General features: G+C 42.9%; 2 protein-coding genes across 2 annotated transcripts; one reads left to right on the plus strand and one right to left on the minus strand.

Moving 5' to 3' along the window:
- Positions 1–2858: 2858 nt before the first annotated feature.
- Positions 2859–15395, minus strand: si:dkey-9i23.16 (uncharacterized protein LOC571915 homolog). Its single transcript, XM_056372836.1, has 6 exons — positions 15245–15395; positions 7520–7604; positions 7289–7399; positions 5263–5319; positions 3943–4110; positions 2859–3442 (listed from the first exon to the last, which is right to left on the minus strand). The coding sequence occupies exons 2-6, from the start codon at positions 7598–7600 to the stop codon at positions 3335–3337; spliced, it is 525 nt and encodes a 174-aa protein (XP_056228811.1). The 5' UTR covers positions 7601–7604; positions 15245–15395; the 3' UTR covers positions 2859–3334.
- Positions 15396–15422: 27 nt separating this feature from the next.
- tmem176 (transmembrane protein 176) lies at positions 15423–23503 on the plus strand. Its single transcript, XM_056372834.1, has 7 exons — positions 15423–15579; positions 17275–17403; positions 18951–19061; positions 19202–19258; positions 20142–20288; positions 20415–20531; positions 22307–23503. Exons 2-7 carry the CDS (start codon positions 17278–17280, stop codon positions 22364–22366), a joined length of 618 nt encoding a protein of 205 aa, XP_056228809.1. The 5' UTR covers positions 15423–15579; positions 17275–17277; the 3' UTR covers positions 22367–23503.
- The last annotated feature ends 40 nt before the right edge of the window (positions 23504–23543 follow it).

Here is a 23543-nt window from a genome sequence, read left to right on the forward strand (position 1 = left end):
GGAGGATTTAGACCTACGCCTGATAAAGAGCCGGATGAGTATATGATCCTGTCATATGAAGTCTGTTTATTCACTGACAGACTCTCAGTACAGTTGTAGTATCCAGGTGTGACACTCATGAAACTCCTTGTTTGGCTGCCCACACCACTGCAGTTGATCACTGAATCTAGATGTCTGATTCCTCCAGCTAAACTCTCTCTGTTGTTCTTTCTACAGTGGAGATCAGACATTGTTCAGCAAGTTGGTCCACTAATGTGTGTCACTGTCAGCTTGAGTCCAGTTCTTCCCAGACCAGTTCCATGGGGTTCAGATCTGGAGACTGTGCTGATCTTCATCATGTTGCTGTAGGATGAAGCTCTGACCAACCAATCTGTTTTCTTTTGTTCCTGCTCTGTCTCCCTCCACTCTGACAGCAGTATACAGTCCTACTTCCTGCAGAAGTTTTGTCATGGTGATTATCAGAGGGTGTAGTGACACCGTTTGTAAAGAGGAAGTGTTTCATTTACTCCCACTGCTGCAGGACAGACGGACGTTCACCAGCTTATTCATCCCTGAAAAAGACATCTACAGGGGAATTCAGTTCCTGGTGTTTCTTTAGAAACAGGTATGTTCTAAAACTTTGACCAGTGGTGTGTGTGTGCCCTGTGGATAAAACAACATGCACAGATTCTCAAAGAGCAGGTTTGCTGATAGATTCTGTTTGAGTCACTCTTTTTGTCACATCTTACCCCCTCCCTGAACAGGTTAACTCTGAGACAGGTGTTTTACATGTAAGTCTAGATTCCATGTTACAGTTTTTTTTAAGAACACACAAAAAAATGATATATCACAAATTTTCTTCAACCTGCCACTCAAAGAAGCAAACCATGAGTTAATTCTCAGCCATGACACACAGTACCTGAGGCACAAAAACCTAACAGGAAGTAACTTGCTTGCCTTTTCCGAACACAACCAATCAAAATGCTGCACATCACCAATGTGACACACCCACTCCTCACCTTAATTATTTAACTGATTACAAACCAATCACTGCTTTAGAATAGTCCTATCAAAGGCCAAAGGTCAGAGGGGCAGCACCTGTTATGAACAATGGATGCAAACACTCTTTAAGGAGCGACTCACTGACGATGTCATCAACCACAGTTAATATGACAGAGGCTGGACTGAGGGTCCAACCCAACACAAGTCGGTTTACAGTGGCTTTTTCAGACATGAGAACAGGGATGAACAGCTATATCTAATGTCTACCTCAGCATGCAAATACTTGATTTTGAGATGTGTTTATGATATTCTAAATGCAGTGTTTCATTCTGCAGCAGATATGACATGAGTAGTTTTTGGGTTTGTGTGAAGAGTTTTGAAAAAATCCAACCTAGTTTAGAAAAGCAGTTGTAAAAAATTGTCTCTAAGTATGTGAATCCCAGATCAGGAGACTGAGTTTAAAGACAGTGATATTAAAAACACATTTTCCAAGTTCTACTCCTGTGGTCTGTTTATCAGTAGGTGATAAACAAGCGTCCCTCTCCTGTCCTTTAAAACATTATATTTATTAAAGGTGTAAACATACATCATGTGGGCCCACTATCTAACCATGTTCATCATGTGTTTGGATGTCAGCTGGGAAACCTTTCATCTAATTTCTGCTGGAACCCTTGAAGCAAAGTTTTCCAAAATAAAAGTCCAGGTGAATGAGAAGAGTCTTCAGGTGCTTCCTGACCATACTGACAGACTTTCCCATCGAGTCATTTTCACTAGACATGTGATTTTGTTTGTTTTTTAACATTATATCTTAATAATAAAATGGTGACAACAGGAGATCCTGTCTTATTTTTAGCTGCATCCACTCACTGACACTCTGAGTCTAGATTGAAGAGGAGAGCCGGAGATAAAGGAGAAGTCTGGTGCTTTGACGCTGCAGGTGTGGAGCACTGATGAACATCATCATCATATTGAATTGGTGTGGAGGTCCCTCTAAGAGTTTGATGTAACGTTCAGATGCAGAATGAACTTCAAACAGTAGGAATACTGTTTCATTTTATTCTCTCATGTGGTTTTTGATTGTTTATTGTACTAGCTTGGTTTGGTCTGTTGTTATGTATTGTCATTACTATGTTTAGTAGTAAGTTAGACAACATGTTCTTATGATTATGTTGAATCAGGGAATATATTGCTCATGTCTACTGATGCTGCACGTTTCTATGGGATATTTAATCTAGTTTATAACAGTTTATTGTAGCCTGTTATTCAGCTGCTGCTGCTGTTTTTCAGGCTGTTGTTGGTCTTTGAAATGCCTGTGGAGGCTCATCACAGTTTTATGGTGGTGTGTCTTAACTTTAGCACTAAAAACACAAATCAATCTGTCTCTGTCTCTCTCTTGCTCGCTCACTCGTCCGATGAGTATCCACTGAGCATGTGTGTGAAACTTAGAGGCAGCAGATGGGCTTTCATATGTGTACTATGAAATATAGTCCTGCCGGCACCACTGGGTGAGCCTTCTCTGTTTCTGACAGGAATAGTTTGGGAAACTGGTCAGCGGTGTGCTCAGAGGTGTGCTCCTGCTCCCATGTCTGTGGTTTTAGGGTTTAATGTGTTCATTGAGCCTTAGAGGTGATGGTAGGTTGCTGTTTCTTCATGCAAAGCTAAGCTAAGCTAACTGTCTCCTGATTCCTGCTCCATATTTACAGCTACAGACATGATAGCGGTCTCCTGGTTTCAGCATCATGTCTGATGTGGCACAACTGATACTGGATTTTAAGGCCAATACTATTATTGTTATTTTATTTAAAATATATTGTCCCACAGCCATTTGAAATATAAAAACATCATAACATAAACAAACAATCTTGGTATGGATCCCGTAGATTTGAGAACTGTTTATTTTTTAATAGTGCACCAGACATATATATGGGAGGTTTTACAGTGTAAAAATCAGTGGACAAACTGATGGACGCTGTTTCTCAAGGACCTCACACCTGGTTTGGCATGTTCTGTGACTTATCAGCTGATATATCAATACCAATATATCTGCAATACGCTGACATCTGCAAACATATGTCAATATACATGTGTATTGTATCATTTCACTTACACCTCACTGATCACGCAACACAATCCATTCTTTAAAGTTCGTTTGGTTGTTGGTTAACAACCATTATTGGAAAAAATCCAGTCAATCAGAAATGTCAAAATATTAATGATTAAAATATTTCATCACTTATATTTTTTACTATTTAATTCATATAGTTGTGTCTCGTCTATGTGCTGACGAAGAACTTATCTGTTATTACACTTCATGATGTCAGTGTGTGTGTGTGTGTGTGTGTGTGTGTGTGTGTTAGTGTGTTTTGAGTGCTTTGAGGGCGGAGACAGACAGGAGACAGTGCAGCACCATGGCCCCGGTGTCGTACAGCAGCAGCAGCAGAGTCACACTCCAGCAGTAGACCTGCAGGAGACAGGAAACACATCACACCACGCACACATCATACACACATCACACACACATCATATACACAAACACACATTATACACATCATACACAAATCAAACACATCAGACACATCATATACACACACACATTATACACATAAAACAAACATCACACACACATCATACACATTAAACACACACGCACACGCACACACACACACACACACACACAGTGTGAATACTTCATTAATTTAATGTGTATATGTGTAGGGACAAATATATCGCAAGAACCAGAACCACATACAATAACATGTACAGCCAAGGCTGCGTTAAAATACTTCACAATAAGATACAATATAATCACATGACCACATTTTCTCCTTGTCAATTACATCATGTTTCAGAAGGAAAAGTCAAAAAAGGAGAAGAACAAAAACAGAGAACAGAGAAAAAGAAAAGAGAGAAAGAGAAAAAAGAAAGGAAAAGAGAAGAAGAGATCTAAGTTAGATGACTGACCATCAGCAATTCCCCGGGACACCTGTAATACGATCGTCTGTACTCATCTTCAATGGGAGTTGTGCATGTCTCTTCATTCTTCACAGTGTTGAGGCTGTAGCAGTAGAGACAGAAGGCCAGCAGCGCCCCCAACAGGCCAACCACATTACTGCAGGCACAACCCTGAAGCTGTGTGTGTGTGTGTGTGTGTGTGTGTGTGTGTGTGTGTGTGTGTGGTGGTGGGGTGTGTGTGTGTGTGTGTGTGTGGGGGGGGGGGGGAGACAGTGAAGCGCCATCAGACAAACAGCTCACTGATGACAACTCATCATACATAACTCATCACACTGCCTCCAAGAAACTAAGAGTATGAACATATTGGTCCAGTCCCATTTCTCATTTTTACCCCTTGCCCCTTGACCTTTGGAACTGAGTTACAATGTGTAGTGGTTGAAATCTACCCCTACGAAATGGGACACCCCTTTAAGAACGCAATACATCATCGGTAGTGTCTGATGGCTTTTACATAGGCAGACACGATGTGTTTTTACCAGAGATTCAACATGCTGTCAAAATGTGAAAATCATGGACAAACGTGATTCTTTCACAACTCCAATCGATCAATTTAAAAAGAAAAAAAAATACTGGTATATTACCAGGCTATTATTAGCAATGCTGTGTAGGCAGCCCTGACAGTCTGCATTGATATGGGAGAGGTAAAGTTCAGCAAACTCGCTGCTGGACATTAGTTAAATTTAGGACGTCATATGCCATGAGATGGGGTGGGAGTGCCAATGCAAATGCCAAAATGCAGGATTATCATGCAGAAAATCAGTAATAAAATTGTAACATTAACGATAGCTACTGAGACATCAGCATACTACTAGTGATTTTTTTTTGTGGCTTTTATGAAGAAGAGGACCATAATTCATTGAAACAACATTAAACTAAGACAATGGTTGCTGTAACGGAGAAAATTACATTTGTGAGTTTTTTTGGCTGCTTGGGCTGGTTCCGCAGCCATCTTGCTGGTACTTCGCAAGGCATTCTGGGAAATATCTCATAACACTCCATTGTGTCCAAGTGTGCCCCTGAAAAATCTTCGTTTGAAGGACCAGTTAGCCCTTCCTCTCACCCTAGGGTGGTAGGGGCAAGGGGTGAAATGGCATTGAGCTAACTGACATAGTTTATTGTTAGACATTTTCTTAGATGACATCATGTAACACTGGAGTTTAAACTTCTCTGAGGTGTGAAGGAATAACTGAGACTACATGTTTGTTGTTAGAATGGAAATCACTGAAAATATCCCATGAGCCTTTGGTTCAGGTTATCATGTGAACTGACCAGGTGTCTGCTGGGGCTCCTCTCATTGGCCATGGTGAATGATCCTCCTGCCACAATCTGCAGCACACACACACGCACACACACACTTTGCAGATTGAAATACATTCGTTTTTTCGTGTGACTGTGTTAGTTCATCTCTTTAAAGGACAAATTCATATTTCTGTCAGTCCATACAACAGTGGCTTCAGAAAGTATTCTAACCCTGTCACTTCATGGTGTTGTAGGTTTCATTATAAATGGATAAAACTGACATTTCTGTTAATCAGTCTGCTCTCAATAATCCTCAATGACATAGTGAAAACACATTTTTAGAAATATTTAATGCTTAATCCAGTTCTTTGTCGAAACCCCTTCAGCAGCAGCTCCAGCTTCAGTCTTGACAGGTGAGTCTCTACAAGCTCTGAACCTGGATCTGGACAGTTTGGGCGCTCTCCTTCCACTCTGATTTTATTCTGAAAGTCCTGACAGGAAGTTGTGATTCCTATTTTTCCGCTGCTTCTCCCTGATGTTTGTGAGCTCGTCTACCCACAGTCACATATTATATGTCTGACTGACTGATTTACTGAACTCTGTTATTCTCTTCATATCACACATCGTATGCCACTGTCTTTTCAGAATAAAAGCTCACAATAGCTTGAAATACAGCATTGCTGCAACAAAAACAAAATTAAAAAAAAATTGACTTTCTCGCGCTTTTGTTTTCCAGGCAAAATCGCTAAAGAGAAGTGATTCTAACTGATGCTGCTCAGACGGAGATCTATTTTGCTAAATAAAAAAAAATCATATCAAAATAATCCGGTGGGCCAGTGATTGGACCCACTATGGTCTATGGCGTTTAGGTCTGGACTTTGGCTGGGACACTCAGGGACAGTTAGGGACTGGTCCTGAAGACTCTCCAGTGTTGTCTTGGCTGTTTGCTTCGGGTGAACCGTCCTCCAGTCTCAGGTCTCCTGGACTCTGGATCAGGTTTTCTTCTGTATTTTTGTCATCCTTCATCAGTCCTGACCAGTCACCCTGTTCCTGCTGCTGAGACCCCACCACTCAGCATGATGCTGCCCCCTCATGCTTCATTGTAGGGATGGTGTTATCCAGGTGAAGAGCAGGACCTGGTGTTTGGAGCTCAGAGAGGCTTGCTCCTCCTGCTCTCAGAGTCTTTAAAGTCTGTCGGTCTCATGTCTTGTCCTCTCGGTGTCTCTGTCTCTCTACCATAAAATCCTGACTGGTGAAAAGCTGCTGAGATGCTCATCCTTCCAGCAGCTTCTCCATCTCTGCAGAGACTTCTGAAGCACCTCTCTGACCCAGGTCCTTCTCTCCTGGTTGCTCTTCAGAGCTTTGTGCTCTGATTTTCTGTCTCACCACAGTTTGATTACAGAGGTCTCCAGAGAGTCCACTGGGCTTCAAGTGAACTGTGGGACTTTATACACAGGTGTGCGCTTTCTAGACCCTGTCCCATCAGCTCAGTTCACCACAGGTGGACTCCAGTCAGGGTCTAGACTCATCTCAGTGATTATAAGGCAAGTATGAAGCAGCTGGCCACAGTTTGGAACCACAGTGGGGACTTTTGTAAATGAGAGATTTCAGTTTTTAATTTGTAATAAATTTGTAAATATCTCTAAAAACATGTTTTCACTTTGTCATGATGTATTATTGAGACTAGACTGATGAGTTTATCCATTTAAAATGAAACCTACAACACAATAAAGTGTTTTTATTACAGTCATTATCACACACTCTCTCTTCAGTCAGCGTGTTAGCAGGAGGTTATTTTCCGTCAGTTTCCATTAGTTTCTGTATGCAAGTGTCTGAGCTGATAGTTGAATGTTGTTGCTTTCACTCACCAGTTGGGGGAGCTCTAAAAGCACAAATGTTTTGATTCATTGACACTGAGACTGTATGATGACTGACAGATGATGAAATGCTTTTTCTATTCTGGGAAGTGTTTCATCTGATATAAAATATACATATACATCATATATATATATGTAGCCTATATAAACAGCCAGAATAAGAATCACAAAGTACATACTAGAATTCCTAAGACAAGCGGCAGTATGAAGAGTTTTGGCAAAGTGAGATCGGCGTAAGCGAGCGGGACGGACAGCACCACCTGGAATAGCCCCAGCAGGATGGTCACCACCTACACACACACACACACAGATCTGCCATCACACCCCCTCAATCATAAACCATCTGAAGTTAGACTTTACATTCGTATAACATTGAGTCCAGCCAGAACAGAGCAGTATCCTGATCTCACCCCAGCAGTTTCAGGGTCAAACCAGGTGGAGAGGCGATGTAACCTGGGTTCACCTGCTGACCACACCTCCTCAGAAGGCATTTTACTGCAAAACAGGAAACTGAAGTCAGACACAACAGATGTTTTCCACAAATCAAACTGAGCTCATACCACACTAGAATCAGTTTTTACTGTACATAGTAAAAGCACATTGTTGTTTCCAGACTACATCCTAATCCTGAAAAACACACCCATCCTGTCATCCACAGAAGGAATATACATGAACCCCTGTAGTGTTGTAGCAGAGGATAGAGAGGTCTACAGTACACACACTGCTCTGAGGAGATGAAGGACCGGTTGTTTTGGGGACCGACCACTAGCGGCGCTGCTGCGGACTCAGTCTTTAAGTTTATAGGAGCAATACAGTTACAGTTTCAGCTTGTTCAGCTTGTCTGTGAACTGTTCGTTTCATGTAAGCTCGTTAGCTTTAAGCTACTGGATATCTGCATCTGGTTCCCTGTTTTATTTTGAAATACTTACCTCTTGTCTCCCACCCCTTGATCATCGAGACCTGTTTCCAATCAACTTACCTGCCCCTGCTGTTCCTGTCAATCCAACCTGTTTATGTACTCCTGTTTGCCTGTTCCTTGACAGATCTCAGCGTAGCTAGGCTTTTGGTTTGTGACTTTTACCCACCCCCCGACCTGCTATTGTTTTCCATAATCAGACTGACATCCTGTGTATGACCTTTTGGCTCTTCAGTAATGTCACTTCCTTTTCAAACTCTACCTGATCTCCTATGAGTTTCTCTGAGTCTGAGTCCATGACTCAGCAGAGAACACCACTCCCCGGTCCGCTCTCCAGTCTCCGGGAAAGCAGCTTCACAACCATGACCAGGGGCTTATCAAGCCGCTTTGTCCAAGCGGCTCACCGCACTCACCGCTTAAAGTGTCCATTACCTCATTGTTAATAATAATAATAATAATAATAATAACTCGAAAATTCCAGGGAAATTTTGAGTGCCACGGGGGCTACTGGTGGGATGAGTACATGATTTATTTCCAGTGTTCAAAAGTCACCCTGATCATATTCTGCTTTTGAGAAATGTCTTGATATAAAAGAATCTGATATAAAACAATGTCACATCCCTCCATCATGTATTATGTGGGAAATATCTCATATTCTGTCCTGTTTTTTTTAATAAAACAAGAGGCAACATGTCTTCAAACTGGCATTTAAAGGGTTAAAATCCTGAAAACTAATAAACATTTGGTAGGTTTGAGCAGAACTGAAGTGGTTTAAGAGATGTATGCAAAAAAAAAGCAGAAAAAAATATTTATATATGATGATTTTATAGCATTTTCTTTGTGTGTCCTTTTTTGGACGCAAGGAACCCCAGAGGGTACAAAATGTGTTACCAGTGTATAATAGACCTGTAACAGTAACTGACATTAGATTTTAAAAATATGTCAAAAAAGACACTCTCTCAGCTATTCTAGCTGTAGAGGAGTGCCTCGGAGCTGAGCACCCGTGGCACTAATTACATTAGTCCACTTCCTTTGGCTGACGTGTTGTATAGCCGGATGGCAGTGGGAACAAAGGATCTCCTGAACCTCTGTTCTGCAGCGCAGTGAGATGAGACATTTGCCGTAGCTGCTTCTCTGTCCTGCCAGAATGTTGTGGAGAGGATGGCTGGTATCGTCCAAGATGGCCTCTATCTTACATTACATGCGTCTATCCACAACAGTCCTGAGTAAGTCAAGACTCCTGCCAAGCACAGACCCAGCCTTTTTGACCAGCTTATCTAGTCTCCTTGTGTTCGTGTCTGACATACTGTTGCCCCAGCAGACTGCAGCATAAAAAAAGTACATTGGCCACCACTGGCTGATAAAACATGTGCAGCATTTCACTGCAAACGTCAAAGGACCTGAGCTTCTTGAGGAAAGAGCCGGCTCTGCCCCTTCTGGTAGATGGCATCCGTGTTCAGGGACCAGTCCAGTTTACTGTCCAGTTGCACACCTAGGTATTTATAAGTGTGAACCACCTCAATGTCCTCACCTCAAATGTTGACTGTCTGAAGGGTGGGCCTAGACCTCCGACAGTCCATGACCATCTCCTTGGTCTTGGAGGTGTTAAGAAGGAGGCAGTTCTTGCCGTTCCATCCACTGAAGGCCATTGCCAGATCCCTGTACTCCTCTTCCTGCCCATTCCTGACAATAGCCGTGTCATCTGAGTATTTCTGGATGCGGCAGGACTCAAAGTTGTATTTAAAGTCGGCCGTATACAGGGTGAACAGAAACGGAACCAGAACAGTCCCTCTGTGGAGCTCCAGTGCTGCTCATCACTGTCCCTGAGACACAGTTACCCAGCCTGACGTACTGTGGTCAATCCAGGACGTGAAGCAGGGATCCACCCCCATCCCTTCCAGCTTGTCTTTAAGAATGGGGGGGTTGGATGGTGTTAAATGCACTTGAGAAATCAAACAGCATAATCCTCATGTTATAACGGGGTGTGGTAGGACCCAATTGCAGCACAACCAAACAGGTGAATAGTTGGTAATGACTTTTATTGATGAACCAGCAGAGATATTGCACACAGGTGGGTATTGGGGATAGAGGAAGGGGTCCGGGGCTGGAGATGCAGTGTTGCGGAGTAGGTGAGTGGAGCCGGTTGGGGAGGCTCACACACACAGGGACGAGTTGGTAGGAAGGCAACTGCACCGCTAGGGAGCAGGCTGGAGATGTAGTCGAGGGTGCAGGAGGATCAGAACCAGGTATGCAGTCAGCGGGGCAGACGAACCAAGAAGGAGCAGGCAGGCGGGTAATTGGAGTCAGACGAAGGATCGGGAAACCAGCAGGGAAGCACTCATGTTGCGCCGTTGGGGCTGGAGAACGCCAAACTGCCACAGGGACAGGCAGACGGGGACGAGGAAGCGTACAGGCAGAACTCGTGGTCAGGGACAGAAGGTTGAGGCATTTACCGGGGCAAAGACGAGGCAGGATGGTCAGGGACAAGCAGGGTTGATAACGGGAAGTCAGTCCGGAGATGAACGCTGGACAGTCTAGCATGATACTGAGAACAATCTGGCAAAGAGCGAGTGAACCAGGGATGTATATATACTGGCCTGAATGGAGATAGAATGCAGCTGGGGGCAACAGGTGAGGATAGTGAGGCTCATTAGGAGGTGTGGAAGAGTGGAGAGTGAGGCCGAGGCATAGAAGGCTATGACACATAGTAAGAATGGGCTCAGTGGAGCATGTAAAGGACGGCATCATCCACTCCAATATGTTCTTTATAGGCGAACTGTTGGGGGTCTAGTACATATTCAACTTGTGGCTTCAGAAGGTGGACACGCAGCCGCTCCAGGGTCTTCATGATGTGTGATGTGAGGGCCACCGGTCTATAGTCATTTATCTCAGCCGGTCGTCCTACTTTAGGTACCGGAACAAGACATGATGTTTTCCACAGAACCAGGACCCTCCCTGTTTGGAGGCTTAAGTTAAAGATCCTCCGGAGAGGCTAAGCAAGCTGGGCTGCACAGTCCTTTAACAGCCTCGGACACAAACCATCCAGCCCTGTTGCTTTTCCAGGGCCTAGCTTCTTGAGCTCCACCCTCACCTCCTCTGCTGTAAAGGACAGGAGCCCTGACCCCAGTATGGAGGGAGTTGCAGCTGCAGTGTCAGGTTGCGGAGGAGATGCTGTGGGAGAAGCTGCAGCTGATAAGTGGGGGAGAAGACAGGTGAGGCTGTGTCAGACCTGTTGTAGAACAAGTTGAACTCATTGGCCTTGTCCACATCACCTGATGTTGCCTGTCTGTTCTTCTCTTTATAGCCAGTGATGGTCCTCATCCCCTTCCACACCTCTCTGGTGTTGTTGTGCTGCAGCTTCCTCTCTACTTTCTTTTTGTAGTCCTCCTTCACCTGCTTTAATCTCTTCTTCAGCTCAAATTGCACACACCTGATCTTCTCCGTGTCTCCATCACTGAAGGCCTCCTTTTTCTGGTTGAGGAGGGTCTTGATGTTACTGTAGATCCAGGGTTAGTTGTTTGGAAAGCAGTGTACAGTCCTTGCTGGTATTACAGTGTCCATACAAAATATATTCCGTGGTACTTTCAACCATTCTATCAAGGTCAGGGTCCTTGCTTTTATCATTTTCCTGTGACTCCAACAGTACATTCCCATCTGCACACTCAAAACAGTGTTTTAGACACTCACTGGTGGTGATGGTTGCAGCCTGCCTCAGTACACAGGGCTTGTAAGAAGGCTGAAGAAAAAACAGATTATGATCTGATCTGCCAAGTGGTGGTAGAGCTGAAGCAGTGTCGGCTTCCTTGACATTTGTATACACTTCTGTGCTCAGTCCCCTCCTTTACCAACCACATGATAATTCACATTGGGACAAGCGATGCTGCTCGTCAACAGTCTGAGCTGACCAAAAAGGATTTCAATTACCTTTTCAGATTGTTAAGTACTTGTGGGAAGTGTAGTTATTTACAGTCCTATCCCCACTCTGGCCCATGTGGGAGGGGTGTTTTAGCAAAATCCTGCACAGCTGGCTCCAGTCCATCTGCAGAGCTCACAATATAGATTTCTTTGAAAATTTGTCAATCCATCAAATTGTGCATTTTTCCATCTTTAGGGCTGATGGACTCCACCCAAACGTGCTTGGTAGGCTAGTGCTACCAGCTATTTTACAGCATGCTATGCAGACCATATCAGTGGTGTAGTCTACGTGATACACAGGTTAACACCGTGTACCCACTAACAAAGCTCCAGAATTTCCATATAACCACTTAAAAATGCCCAACGGCATGTAACAACATTGTTTTGTGACAGAACTTGCACTTCAGCAATTTGTTTTTGTAAAAAAAAGACATATCGCAGTGTCCCAACCACAACACCATCTGATTGGTCACATGTAAAGAGTGTAAACAGACAGACACAGACTAGAGCAGCTCCGGTTAATGAGCGCAGTAAGACAGCAGATAAACATCACAATCCTCTACACTGAAGGTACAACAACTACGGGGTGGGGGTGGGGGGAAGCTAAAGTAACTAGCTGATCTGAATTGCATGTAAACAAACTGGTTGCAGCAGCAGAACTAGTGTAAGTTTAAATGTACAGCAGGTAGTTAGACACTGTGATGAAGAAAACAGCAACATTAACTGTTCAGACAGAGCATAAATAAACTCTAGCAGTAACAGAAACTCCAGAGACTGGAGATGAGACGCCACACTGACTGCAGCACATCACTAACTACTGTTACTGAAAAGATATTTTACACTGCAGTAGAAGTAAAATCACTGTGTAAAGATGTTCTCAGATAATAGTACAAAATTAGTCAGTTAAAATGTCTCCGCGTAAATGTGTTACATTTTAGAATGTGAGGGGTAAATTATGTTATATGGTGATAATAATAATAATATATGATAAAACTATTCAATTAAAGAGCATCTTCATGTTACCAGGTGAATCAGTTCACAGGTGAGAACAGCAAAGAAAGAGGTGAATTTCAGAAATAATGTAGAAATGGAGAAAATAGCCTCAGAGGGTTAGAGCAGAGAGCAGGAGAGTGAGCACAGCACTGAGGGCTTCACTACACCACAGTGGTTGAAGCGCTGCCTTATGTTGCGGGGTGTGGGGGGATACACTGACTGATACTGTCATGTTCCCAAGCTCCTACAACATCAAGTCTGAACACAGCACTGTGTTTTAGGGATATTTGTCATGTATTAGAACTACTTCATGATGTGGGCATGGATTTGACAGTGCAACCTCCTGTGCAGTGGTTCGATTTAAACAGTAGAGTACATGTAACCACACTGGGCACTTGTGTAAATGTTAACCTAAAACTGCATTTTACAGCTCAAGGACATTGGTTTTCTGTGATTGTTACTGCATGAAGAAAAATTTTACCTTGAAATCAGAGAGAAACAGATTACGAAAGAAAAGACATGAGGAAACCCAAAGAACAACAGAGACAGGTCACATGATCATGGGACACACCACTGGAGAGAGCAAAGGACAGTGGGATGCCAGTGAAGTAGCAGGTGTGCTTTGTTTGAGCAAGTATGTTCCTGTGTGTTTCTGCAGCGTATTTGTTTGGACAGGAGGAGGGGATTGAGAAATAGAGGTGCAAAATGAGGTAGTGAAAGACACAAAAAAAAGCAACAGAGAGAGAGAATGTGTACAAGTGTGTTCATCAAAACCACATGTCCAAATCCTCTTAGGAAAGACAGGAATGCTGCCAGATGAAAAGCAGATGTGGTCGGGGGAGAATGAGAGGAGGGGGAAAAGGGCAGGGAGAGTAAGAAAAGCGTGTGGGCTGCGTGGGGGAGGGGGGCCTGGGGGGTTGTTGGGATGATGATGAAATAAACTGACAAGGCTGTGTGGAATGAGGGGAACATTTTGTCCTTTACTCATCTTAAAACAAAGTCACTTCACAGACACATCTGATTTATTTTCACTGCTCTGTCAGGTTATTATGGGATTTACAAGTGAATCACCATATCCTTAACTAAAATAACGAATGTAACTTACAATAACTAACTATTTGTTTATCCTTAAGTTTGAGTGAACATAAAAGACCAGAGGAGGTACACAAGAATAACCTTTTGTGTGACAATACAGAAAGAATTGTGGCAATAGATAATAATAATGCAATAGATCTTTTCCTTTATCAGTACAGAACGGCTGCAGTTATAGACAACATGCATAAGGGTTCACACAGAGGGTACATTCAAAGCCTATACAGACAGGGTACATACAGGTACAGACAGAGAACATAAAGGTACAGACAGGGTACATACAGGTACAGACAGAGAACATAAAGGTACAGACAGGGTACATACAGGTACAGACAGAGAACATAAAGGTACAGACAGGGTACATACAGGTACAGACAGAGAACATAAAGGTACAGACAGGGTACATACAGGTACAGACAGGGTACATACAGGTACAGACAGGGTACATAAAAGTACAAACAGTGTCAAGACAAGTGTAGATAGGGTACAGATGGGGTACATACAGGTATAGACGGGGTATACATAGGTGTAGATAGGGCGCATACAAGTACAGACAAAATACATTCAGATACAGACCGGGCACATCTGGGTACAGACAGAAAAGTATAGACAGGCTACATGCAGGTACAGACAGGGTACAGACAGGTGTAGACAGGCTACATGCAGGTACAGACAGGGTACAGACAGGTGTAGACAGGCTACATGCAGGTACAGACAGGGTACAGACAGGTGTAGACAGGGTACATGCAGGTACAGACAGAATAAATGCAGGTACAGACAAGGTGTGTACAGGCACAGACAGGGTAACTACAGATATAGACCGGGTATATATGACTACAGACAGAGAAGTACATGCAGGTACAGACAGGGTACAGACAGGTGTAGACAAGGTATATGCAGGTACAGATAGGGTACATATGGGTATAGACAGGGTACAGACAGGTTTAGACAGGGTTCATACAGATATTGTCAGGGTTCATGCAGATATAAACACGATGCATATAGGTGTAGACAGGGTACAGACAGGGTACAGACAGGTGTAAACGGGGTATCGATAGGTGTAGACAGGGTACATGCAGGTGTAGAAAGTCTCACACCTTTCAAATCCACTGCGCCACGACATTAAGAATGCGTCACTGCCCTATTTATGGGCTTTCTGTTTAAATTTCTAACATTTAAATAATCGAGCCAGTGTCAGACAAAGCGGAGTGTTACTCACCTCCACAAAAAGTTTGCCTCAGTCTGTGGAGGAAACCAGGAGCGTTGGTGCGTAATACGGAGTGAACGGTCTCCTTCACTGTCCTCCAGATGAACTTTAACGGTGAAAAATCCCGACAACAAAATGATTTGAGGAATGCACGAAACCAGGAGAGGAAGCGAAGGAGGAGCTCTGGGATCTGATCCAGAGAGCAGCAATCTCTCTCTCTCTCTCTCTCTCTCTCTCTCTCGTCTGCAAAATAGACAGGACAGGGAAGCGCACTAAAAATCACGAGCGGTCGACAGAAGCCCGCAAATAAGGAAAAAAATTATTAACTTGTTTGGAGAGAAGAAAAGGTAGGAATGAGACATTTTTTGCTTTCTAATAATTAGACATCAGCCTGAAAGCATCGTGTTAACGACATGGTGTTTAGACTATGTGATATTTACGTCCAGCAGGGTCCAGACCGGTGGTTTCAGTCTCTGGAGAATGAACGGATCATTTTAGAGGTGGTCGTGGAGAGACCACTTCACAGCACAAATCTGTGTTTCCCTAACGCCACGGGTTTCTACAGTCTGCGTCGAGAGAGCAACAAGTTTATGCAACACAATCAGTGTGTGCGTAACGTGTGCGTAAACTGTTTGCAGCGCTCATACCCGTGCGCGTTGATAGTCGCAGTTATTGTGATACTCAAACCTGTTACTGGAGTCAATAGTGTAGTGTCTGACTGAGACTTATTATTATTATTATTATTATTATTATTATTATTATTATCAACAATGAGCTAATGGACACATGGATTTCCCCTAGGGGATAAATAAAGTATCTATCTATCTATCTATCTATCTATCTATCTATCTATCTATCTATCTATCTATCTATCTATCTATCGTGTTCCCAGGAAGGCACTGGTTCCAGTTTCTGTGGAGAATGAGAATTAACTGGTGTTCTTTTTTTATTATAAAGCAGGTCTAGATTCTATATTAATACTTAGAAAGTATCAACACGCTCAGTTCTGGAACTTTGTGATGTCACAACAAAGCAGTCATAAGCCACCCACCCACCTGGATCCACCATCCAACCTTGCAGGATTTGATTTCTCTGAATGTTTACCTGAATTTGCTATATTTTTATTGGATCACTGAAAAAACAGTCAGCCAATCAGAAGAGAGGTTCAGAGCCTCCTCTCTTCTGATTGGCACTGTTGTTACTAGAGCTCCAGAGAGATGTCTGAGAGAGGAGATGTAAAACTACATTGAGATGGTTTTTTGTCCTTAAAACCACAAATAATTCTAAGAATAATAATAATAATTAATAGTATCATTATTATTATTACTATTAGTACAATAACTTTATTTATAAAGCACATTTTAAAAACAGTTTACAAAGTGTTTTGACAAATGAATCAAAAGCAATGATGGTCAAAAGCAGGACAGACATATGGTAGAGTTACAGAGGAAGGATAAACAATATGCTTCACTATAAATAAAGACAGTTAGAAGGAGCAGATACTGTATGCACACACACACACACACAGAGACACACACACACACACATGCAAACATAGTAAAAGCAATAGAAATAAAAACAAATATATATCTTCTTATGGATCAACTCTTCAAATAAAACACAAAAGAAGAAAATATGGAGCTTTAACTTTCCAGTTGTTTAAAACTGTGCTAAACCTAAAACAAGTTTGTTTGAGTTTCATTTGGGGTTTTGAGCAGCTGATTTGTTGAGTTCAGATACTTGATGCTTATCTTTATGAATCTGATTTCCCATGTAAGGTCAGGAGAGATCATGGTGCCATGAAATTTAAACTCTTTCATAATCAAGAGGAGGTTTCCCTGCCTTACTTCTCCTGAAGTCTGTGCCCATCTCTCGATCGCTGCACCACCTCAAAACACCGGACACCTCCCTCCCTCGTGCTGATTCATTTTATTCTGTTTCTACCCCAACTACTGTCATGTCATCAGCTAATCTGAACAGGAGGCTTCCTTTTCCTGTAAACACATGAGATGTAGGAAGGTGAACTCTGCTGTTGCCTCCAGGTTATGGCGGTGGAGGTCTCCAGGGATCTGACGGTGCAGGTGCTGGAGGATGTGAATGCTGTGAAGCTGACTGACAGACAGCAGGCTCTACGAGCTGCCATCCAGAGAGGAGAGCCCAAATGTCTGGGAGTGAGTCTCAAACTGTGTGCGTGTGTGTGTGTGTGTGTGTGTGTGTGTGTGTGTGTGTGTGTGTGTGTGTGTGTGTGTGTGTGTGTGTGTTTGTGTGTGTGTGTGTGTGTGTGTTTGTGTGTGTGTGTGTGTGTGTGTGTGTGTGTGTGTGTGTGTGTGTGTGTTTGTGTGTGTGTGTGTGTGTTTGTGTGTGTGTGTGTGTGTGTGTGTGTGTGTGTGTGTGTGTGTGTGTATGTGTGTGTGTGTGTGTGTGTGTGTGTGTGTTGTGTGTGTGTGTGTTGTGTGTGTGTGTGTGTGTGTGTGTTTGTGTCTGTGTGTGTGTGTGTGTGTGTGTGTGTGTTTGTGTGTGTGTGTGTGTGTGTGATAGATGGATAAGACAGGATCAATGTCATCATTTCATCTGTGTCAGTACGGAGACAGGTCTAGGCTATGGGAAATGTTAGCCTACCTCCGTGAAGAGTGAAACAAAACACCTTAAATGAGCAGTGAAATGTCTCATGTTGCTGTAACACCACCTACAGAGAAGTTACTGTCTATTGTTGCAGTATTCAGAAGTAATGTAAGTGTGTGTGTGCAGCCACGTCCTGTGCACCACACTTTAGCAAGAAATCTTAACATCATGGACAATTAAAAACAAACAGAGAGACTGATTTTTATGGGCCGGAGGCATGATGTAATATCTCTTTAACACCTTGAGAGAATTTCTTCAAATTTGGCACAGACATTCACTTGGACTCAGGTCAAAGGTCAAGGTCACTGTGACCTCACAAAACGCAGTTTTGGTTTAACTTATTAATTCACATAGACTAATTGTGACAAATGTCTGAAAATGGGGGTTGGGGGAATATATGGAATATACTCGATGAAATGACAGTATCACTAACAACGAGTATAAATTGTCACATTATTGTTTTAAGACACTGCATGAAGTTCTTTGGCGTTTCGCTCCTCTCTCTCTCTCTCCTTCTCACAGACACACTCCCCCGCCCATCCAGAAAACTCTCCATGTGTGATGTAGGTGAGCGGAGGGAACTGAGAGAGAGCGAAAACAGTGAAGTGCCAAAGAGAGTTTATCTGTGTTTAGAGACGGTAACTAAAGATGGAGGCAGACAAACTGGTTCAGAGAAGAAACGGTATCAGACTCACTGTCTCCCTCGCTGATGCTGCAGCTCTGTCTTTATACATACAGTTTGACTTGACTGTTGTTGACCGCTGACAGAGAGGATATGATGTCATTGACAGGTGACCAATGAAACGGAGCATTACCGTGATTAAAATCACAGATTTCTCTGGTTTAACGAATTGATGGAAACATTTGTGATAATGTAAGAACACAACTCAAGAACATATAGAACATAGAACATAGGTCTAATTGTTTTTATTTATGTGGAAAAGTTACAGATTATAACTTTAAGGGAAGTCTCCAGGAACTAAATGTAAGTCAATGTCCTCTGAATTGAAGGAAACAGAGAAGGAAACTGTGTGTCTGTGTGTGTGTGTGTGTGTGTGTGTGTGTGTGTGTGTGTGTGTGTGTGTGCACGCACCAGGTGAGTCAGGTGATGCTGGGGCTGATGGTCATGTCCTACTCCATTCCTCTGCACTTCACTGAGGTCACTGAGGTCGTCAGCCTGGGAGTTCCCTGGTGGAGTGGCCTGATGGTAAGTCTGTATGTGTGTGTGTGTGTGTGTGTGTGTGTGTGTGTGTGTGTGTATAATAACAGACTTCAGGTGTGGGTTCAGGGTTCAGGTCTTCCTGTTGTGATGTAGTCCTCTTGTCTCCTCTCTGTTTGGGTTCGCAGTTCATCACAGTAGGAGTGGTCGCCATCATCTTGGACAAACACTGCACCATGAGGACTGTGAGTCTATAGACCACACACACACACACACACACACACACACACACACACACACAGCTTTGATAAAAGTGTACTTGCTGCTGAGGTCCAGGGACATTTTCCGGAGGGGATATCTGGATATTTCACAAAACCTGAAAGAAAAAAGGAAATTACATCACATTACAATACATTTTTCAGGTGAGCAGCAGGGTCAGAGTCCGGAGTTCATTCTGTAATCTGTAATATTCTCTTTAATATTCTCTACTCTTTTATCACCAGCAACAAAGACTCCATTTTTATCTCCCTGGATGCTGAAAAGGCTTTTGACCGGGTGAAATGGTCAGATCTATTTGCATTCACAACTTAGACGTGGAGATAAATTCATATCCTATATTAGAACTTTGTACTGGAACCCTAACACACATACATTTAGAAACAGAATACTGTCGTCCTGGTTTAAGCCTCCAAAGAGCTACTCAACAGGACTGTCCTTTGTCCCCCTCAATCTCACTCTCTGTGCTAAGCAAGGAAGAACTGATGTTTGGACAGTGTGAGAAATCCTGCCACACTGAGTGAAGACTAAAGCAGCTTTATTTAAATCAAATATAGTTTTAAAGTCTGTTCAGCTGCTCTCAGAGATATCACCTGTAATATGATGTAATGACTATGATTGGACTGTTCAAACTTACCAATCACAACATGAGAGAGGATCATTATTGATCAGTGCCTCATGAATGCACAGTAAAGTCTCAGTGTTGGACAGGTTTCACTCAGGGTTTCTTTAACAGAAGCAGGTCAACTTCACAGAGTTACCACTGCAAGTGTCTCTGTCTCTGCAACAGGAAACTGCTGCTCACCTAATGCTGTCACTGTTTAAAAAGATGAAACGTTGTGTGTGTTACAGCTGCAGGTGTGTCTGATGGTGAGTGTGGTGTCCACCGTGCTGTCCATGGTGGCTGTCATCATCTACTCTGTGGACATGGACAAGCATCCCGAGGCGCCCTGCATCAAGTCGCCACACGGCAGCTGCAGCGCCAAATACTACGCCACGGTCGGTGTCAACTGTTTTTACTTTGTCTTTATGGATTATTGAGAGTAGACTGATCAAGCGATAATACTGTGTGTGTGTGTGTGCGTGCGTGCGTGCGTGTGCGTGTGTGTGTGTCCTTCACAACAGAGGCTGAGCAGAGGAGTGAAGTCGTGCCTCCTCCTCTTCACTCTGGCCCAGACAGCTGTCTCTGCCATCCTCTGCTTCCTGCTCTTCAGACAGAGAAGCAGCTTCAGACAGTACACTGTAAGATTGCAGCACTTCTTCTTCAGTCACACATACCTGTCTCACACCTGGTTACACATGCTCACTGTGTAAGACTCGCCACTTCTGAAGCAACAGAGGTATCTTGCTGTGTATGAACCCGATCTACTGTGCGTGTATGGAGCTTGTACTCCAAGCGAGGGATAATCCAGCATTAACACTGAAGAACCAAAAGTTGCAGTTCCTCTAATGGCCACTAGAGTGCAGCTCGAACAGTGAGTCAATCCACATAGACTCCCGTGTTAAAATGTCAACCTTTACAGCAGAAATAAACACGTTTACAGTTTGGTACAAATACAGTTTTGGTCTCTAGAGCTAATTTCCTCCTTCTGACAAATGTTTATACAACTCACCTCTTTATATTTTATTAAGGCTTACATTTATGGAAAATTGAGGGCGTGGCCTCTTTGAGTGACAGGTTTGTTGACACAAACCATCATGCACCAAAGTCTCAGCTCAACACATGCCCCTCCTCTTTGCCCATTTTTGGATTAGCTGGGAGTTAGGGGTGGAGTCAGGCACTGCCAAGATGGCGACAGTAGAGCAGCTCACTCTGAGCTTCAGAACTGCTCTTCAGAAACATCTATGGTGATGATCTAGATCCTATCTGGACACTTCCTACAGCTACAGCCAAACGGTCTGCGATGACATATTAGTCGTTCTCCTGTAGCAGACAGGTAGGAAGTGTTAAGATAGGATCTACGTCATCATGTCACACTGTAGCTGTACTGTAACTGAAAACAACTACGTGTCCATGGTGTCCGCAGCTGTCCATGTACGTGTTCATAAGCAAGTATAACTGCGGTCTTCAGGAGCAGGAGGAACGCAGCTGAAACCATTTCATCAGACTGTGTCAGTGCTGACTTTTTTAAACTTTGGTGTTTCCCTGAAATAAGAGACCTTACCAAACTATACTTTTAACTGGCGCATGCTAATATCATGCTTTAGCTAGAGACAGTTTGACAAGACTCTGTTCATACGTGAAACATGCTAAAGGATTGATTTCACTGTTCTGTGGTTGTTGCTATGGCAATGAAGTAAAGACCAGCTGGTGCCAACGCTGTCTTTAGCTTCTTGTGAAATTATGAAAACAGTGAACAGTGCTGGGCTTCATGTCGTGGAGGTGAAGGTGTGTTTCAGTGTGAGCAGTAATCAGTACCACAGTGAGTTGAACACTTCCACCTCAGCACACTTCACCGTGAACTCAGGATCAAACTGAACCTACGTGTGACGTCACAGGGAAGGAAGGATAACGAGGCAACACAGAAACACTTTTACTGTGGCTGTAATACAACTGAAAACACAAAGACATTGTATAAACATATATATTCACCTGAGATAACGTGTTGACATGTGACTGTTAGGTTGGCTGTTAGTAGGTCAATCTCTCCAGAAAGTCTCAATGTCTCGATTACAATAATTAACGCAAATTCAACCAATCCCTGTGAATTCTGTGTGACAGCTGAGGCTCCCACACAACACTGAAGCATGGAGGGAAAACCAAACTAGTGCTCTTTGAGTCAACAGTTTACAGTGCTCTCATCCTGAAAGAGGCTTTTAAAGGTCCCACATTTTATACTTGTACAGTGTTTCATTTGAATCAGAGGCTCTGAGTCTCTCTTCTGATCACATGATTTGAAGGAGGCGGAGCTAAGATCAGTTTAACCCCTGAGTACTTTAATGCATCTTAAGATACTCACAACTTCATAATATAAGAAGGAATGGTGCTGACTCTCTCTCCTTTCTGTCTTTAATAGTCTCTCAATCAAGCTGCTCTATCCACCCCCGAAGCACTCATCCCCCCCGACCTGAACTGATCAGCTGATGGGTAACCTCTCATCAAGACGACTGATCAGCTGTCGTCACAACGGGAGAGGGGATGGATCACTTGTTTGATCACATGTCTATGACAGACTGAGGAGCTCAGGAGCCTCTGCTCTCAAATGTTTGTTTTTAACACTAGGTTATTGATACACTTAAATAATCCAAAACTTTAAAAAAAGACAGAGCTGCAATAAAAGAAAAGAAGGAATATAAATTATAAACATTGGCATCATGGCTCAAATATGACAAAGAGGTGGAGGTCAGGCAGAGAGAAGGCATTCTGAGAGAAGCTATTCTGATACACCAAATACCCAAATTGGATCAGATCTGATGAACATTAATTTTTTTTGTTTAAAAACAGGGAACGAATAAAAATGTACAATCAAAAGTCCCAAACCCACAATTGAATGCAAATGTTTTGTCGGGTGTGTTGGGATTGGGCCAAAAACTGACAGCACCAGTTTCCTACTCCATTAAAACACACTTGAATCATCACCAATCAAATGGGCATTAAAAAAACTGATAAAAAAGCAGCAAAGCCGTAGAGGAAAAGAAGAAAAGATCGATTCTCCATCAACAGTGAGTCCAGTTTAAATCCAAAGCTACACAGGAGGCAAAATAAACTCAACTCATGGTTCACTTACTAGCTTTTACCCATATCACATGGTCTGCATCAGTGGACTGTCCTGAAGACTCAAGACTGTAACTGCTTCCTCTAAATGACTTTAATGAGAGGAATACTTGTCTGTTAGTTTGTGGTTTCTGTTTGTAATTGTACCAATGGATAACCAGAGTACGGTGGCTGACGAGGTCCAACACTCTTCCATCAGGAGAAACCAGCTGCAAGTTCAGACACAATGCAGGTTCAATAACACAGTAAAAATACAAACCAAACACAAGAACAGAAACATGCTGCAAAAGAAAAAACAAGCTGCAGGAAGACAAAAACACACGAACAACAAACAGACAAATACAGAGAGGATGAAAAAACAAAACACATTGTGTATGACACAGAGTCCATGTGCACTGTTTTCAACTTTTTCCACAGTATTATAAAAGATATGTTCATGCATTTTTAACCCTGATATAGTTTGTTTATTTTCTACAAAATAAAATCATATATTCATGTATATGAATGTGTGTGAAGGGTGTATGAAATGAAGACAGCAG

This window comes from Seriola aureovittata, chromosome 3 (assembly GCF_021018895.1).
Source record: "Seriola aureovittata isolate HTS-2021-v1 ecotype China chromosome 3, ASM2101889v1, whole genome shotgun sequence".
NCBI lineage: Eukaryota > Metazoa > Chordata > Actinopteri > Carangiformes > Carangidae > Seriola > Seriola aureovittata.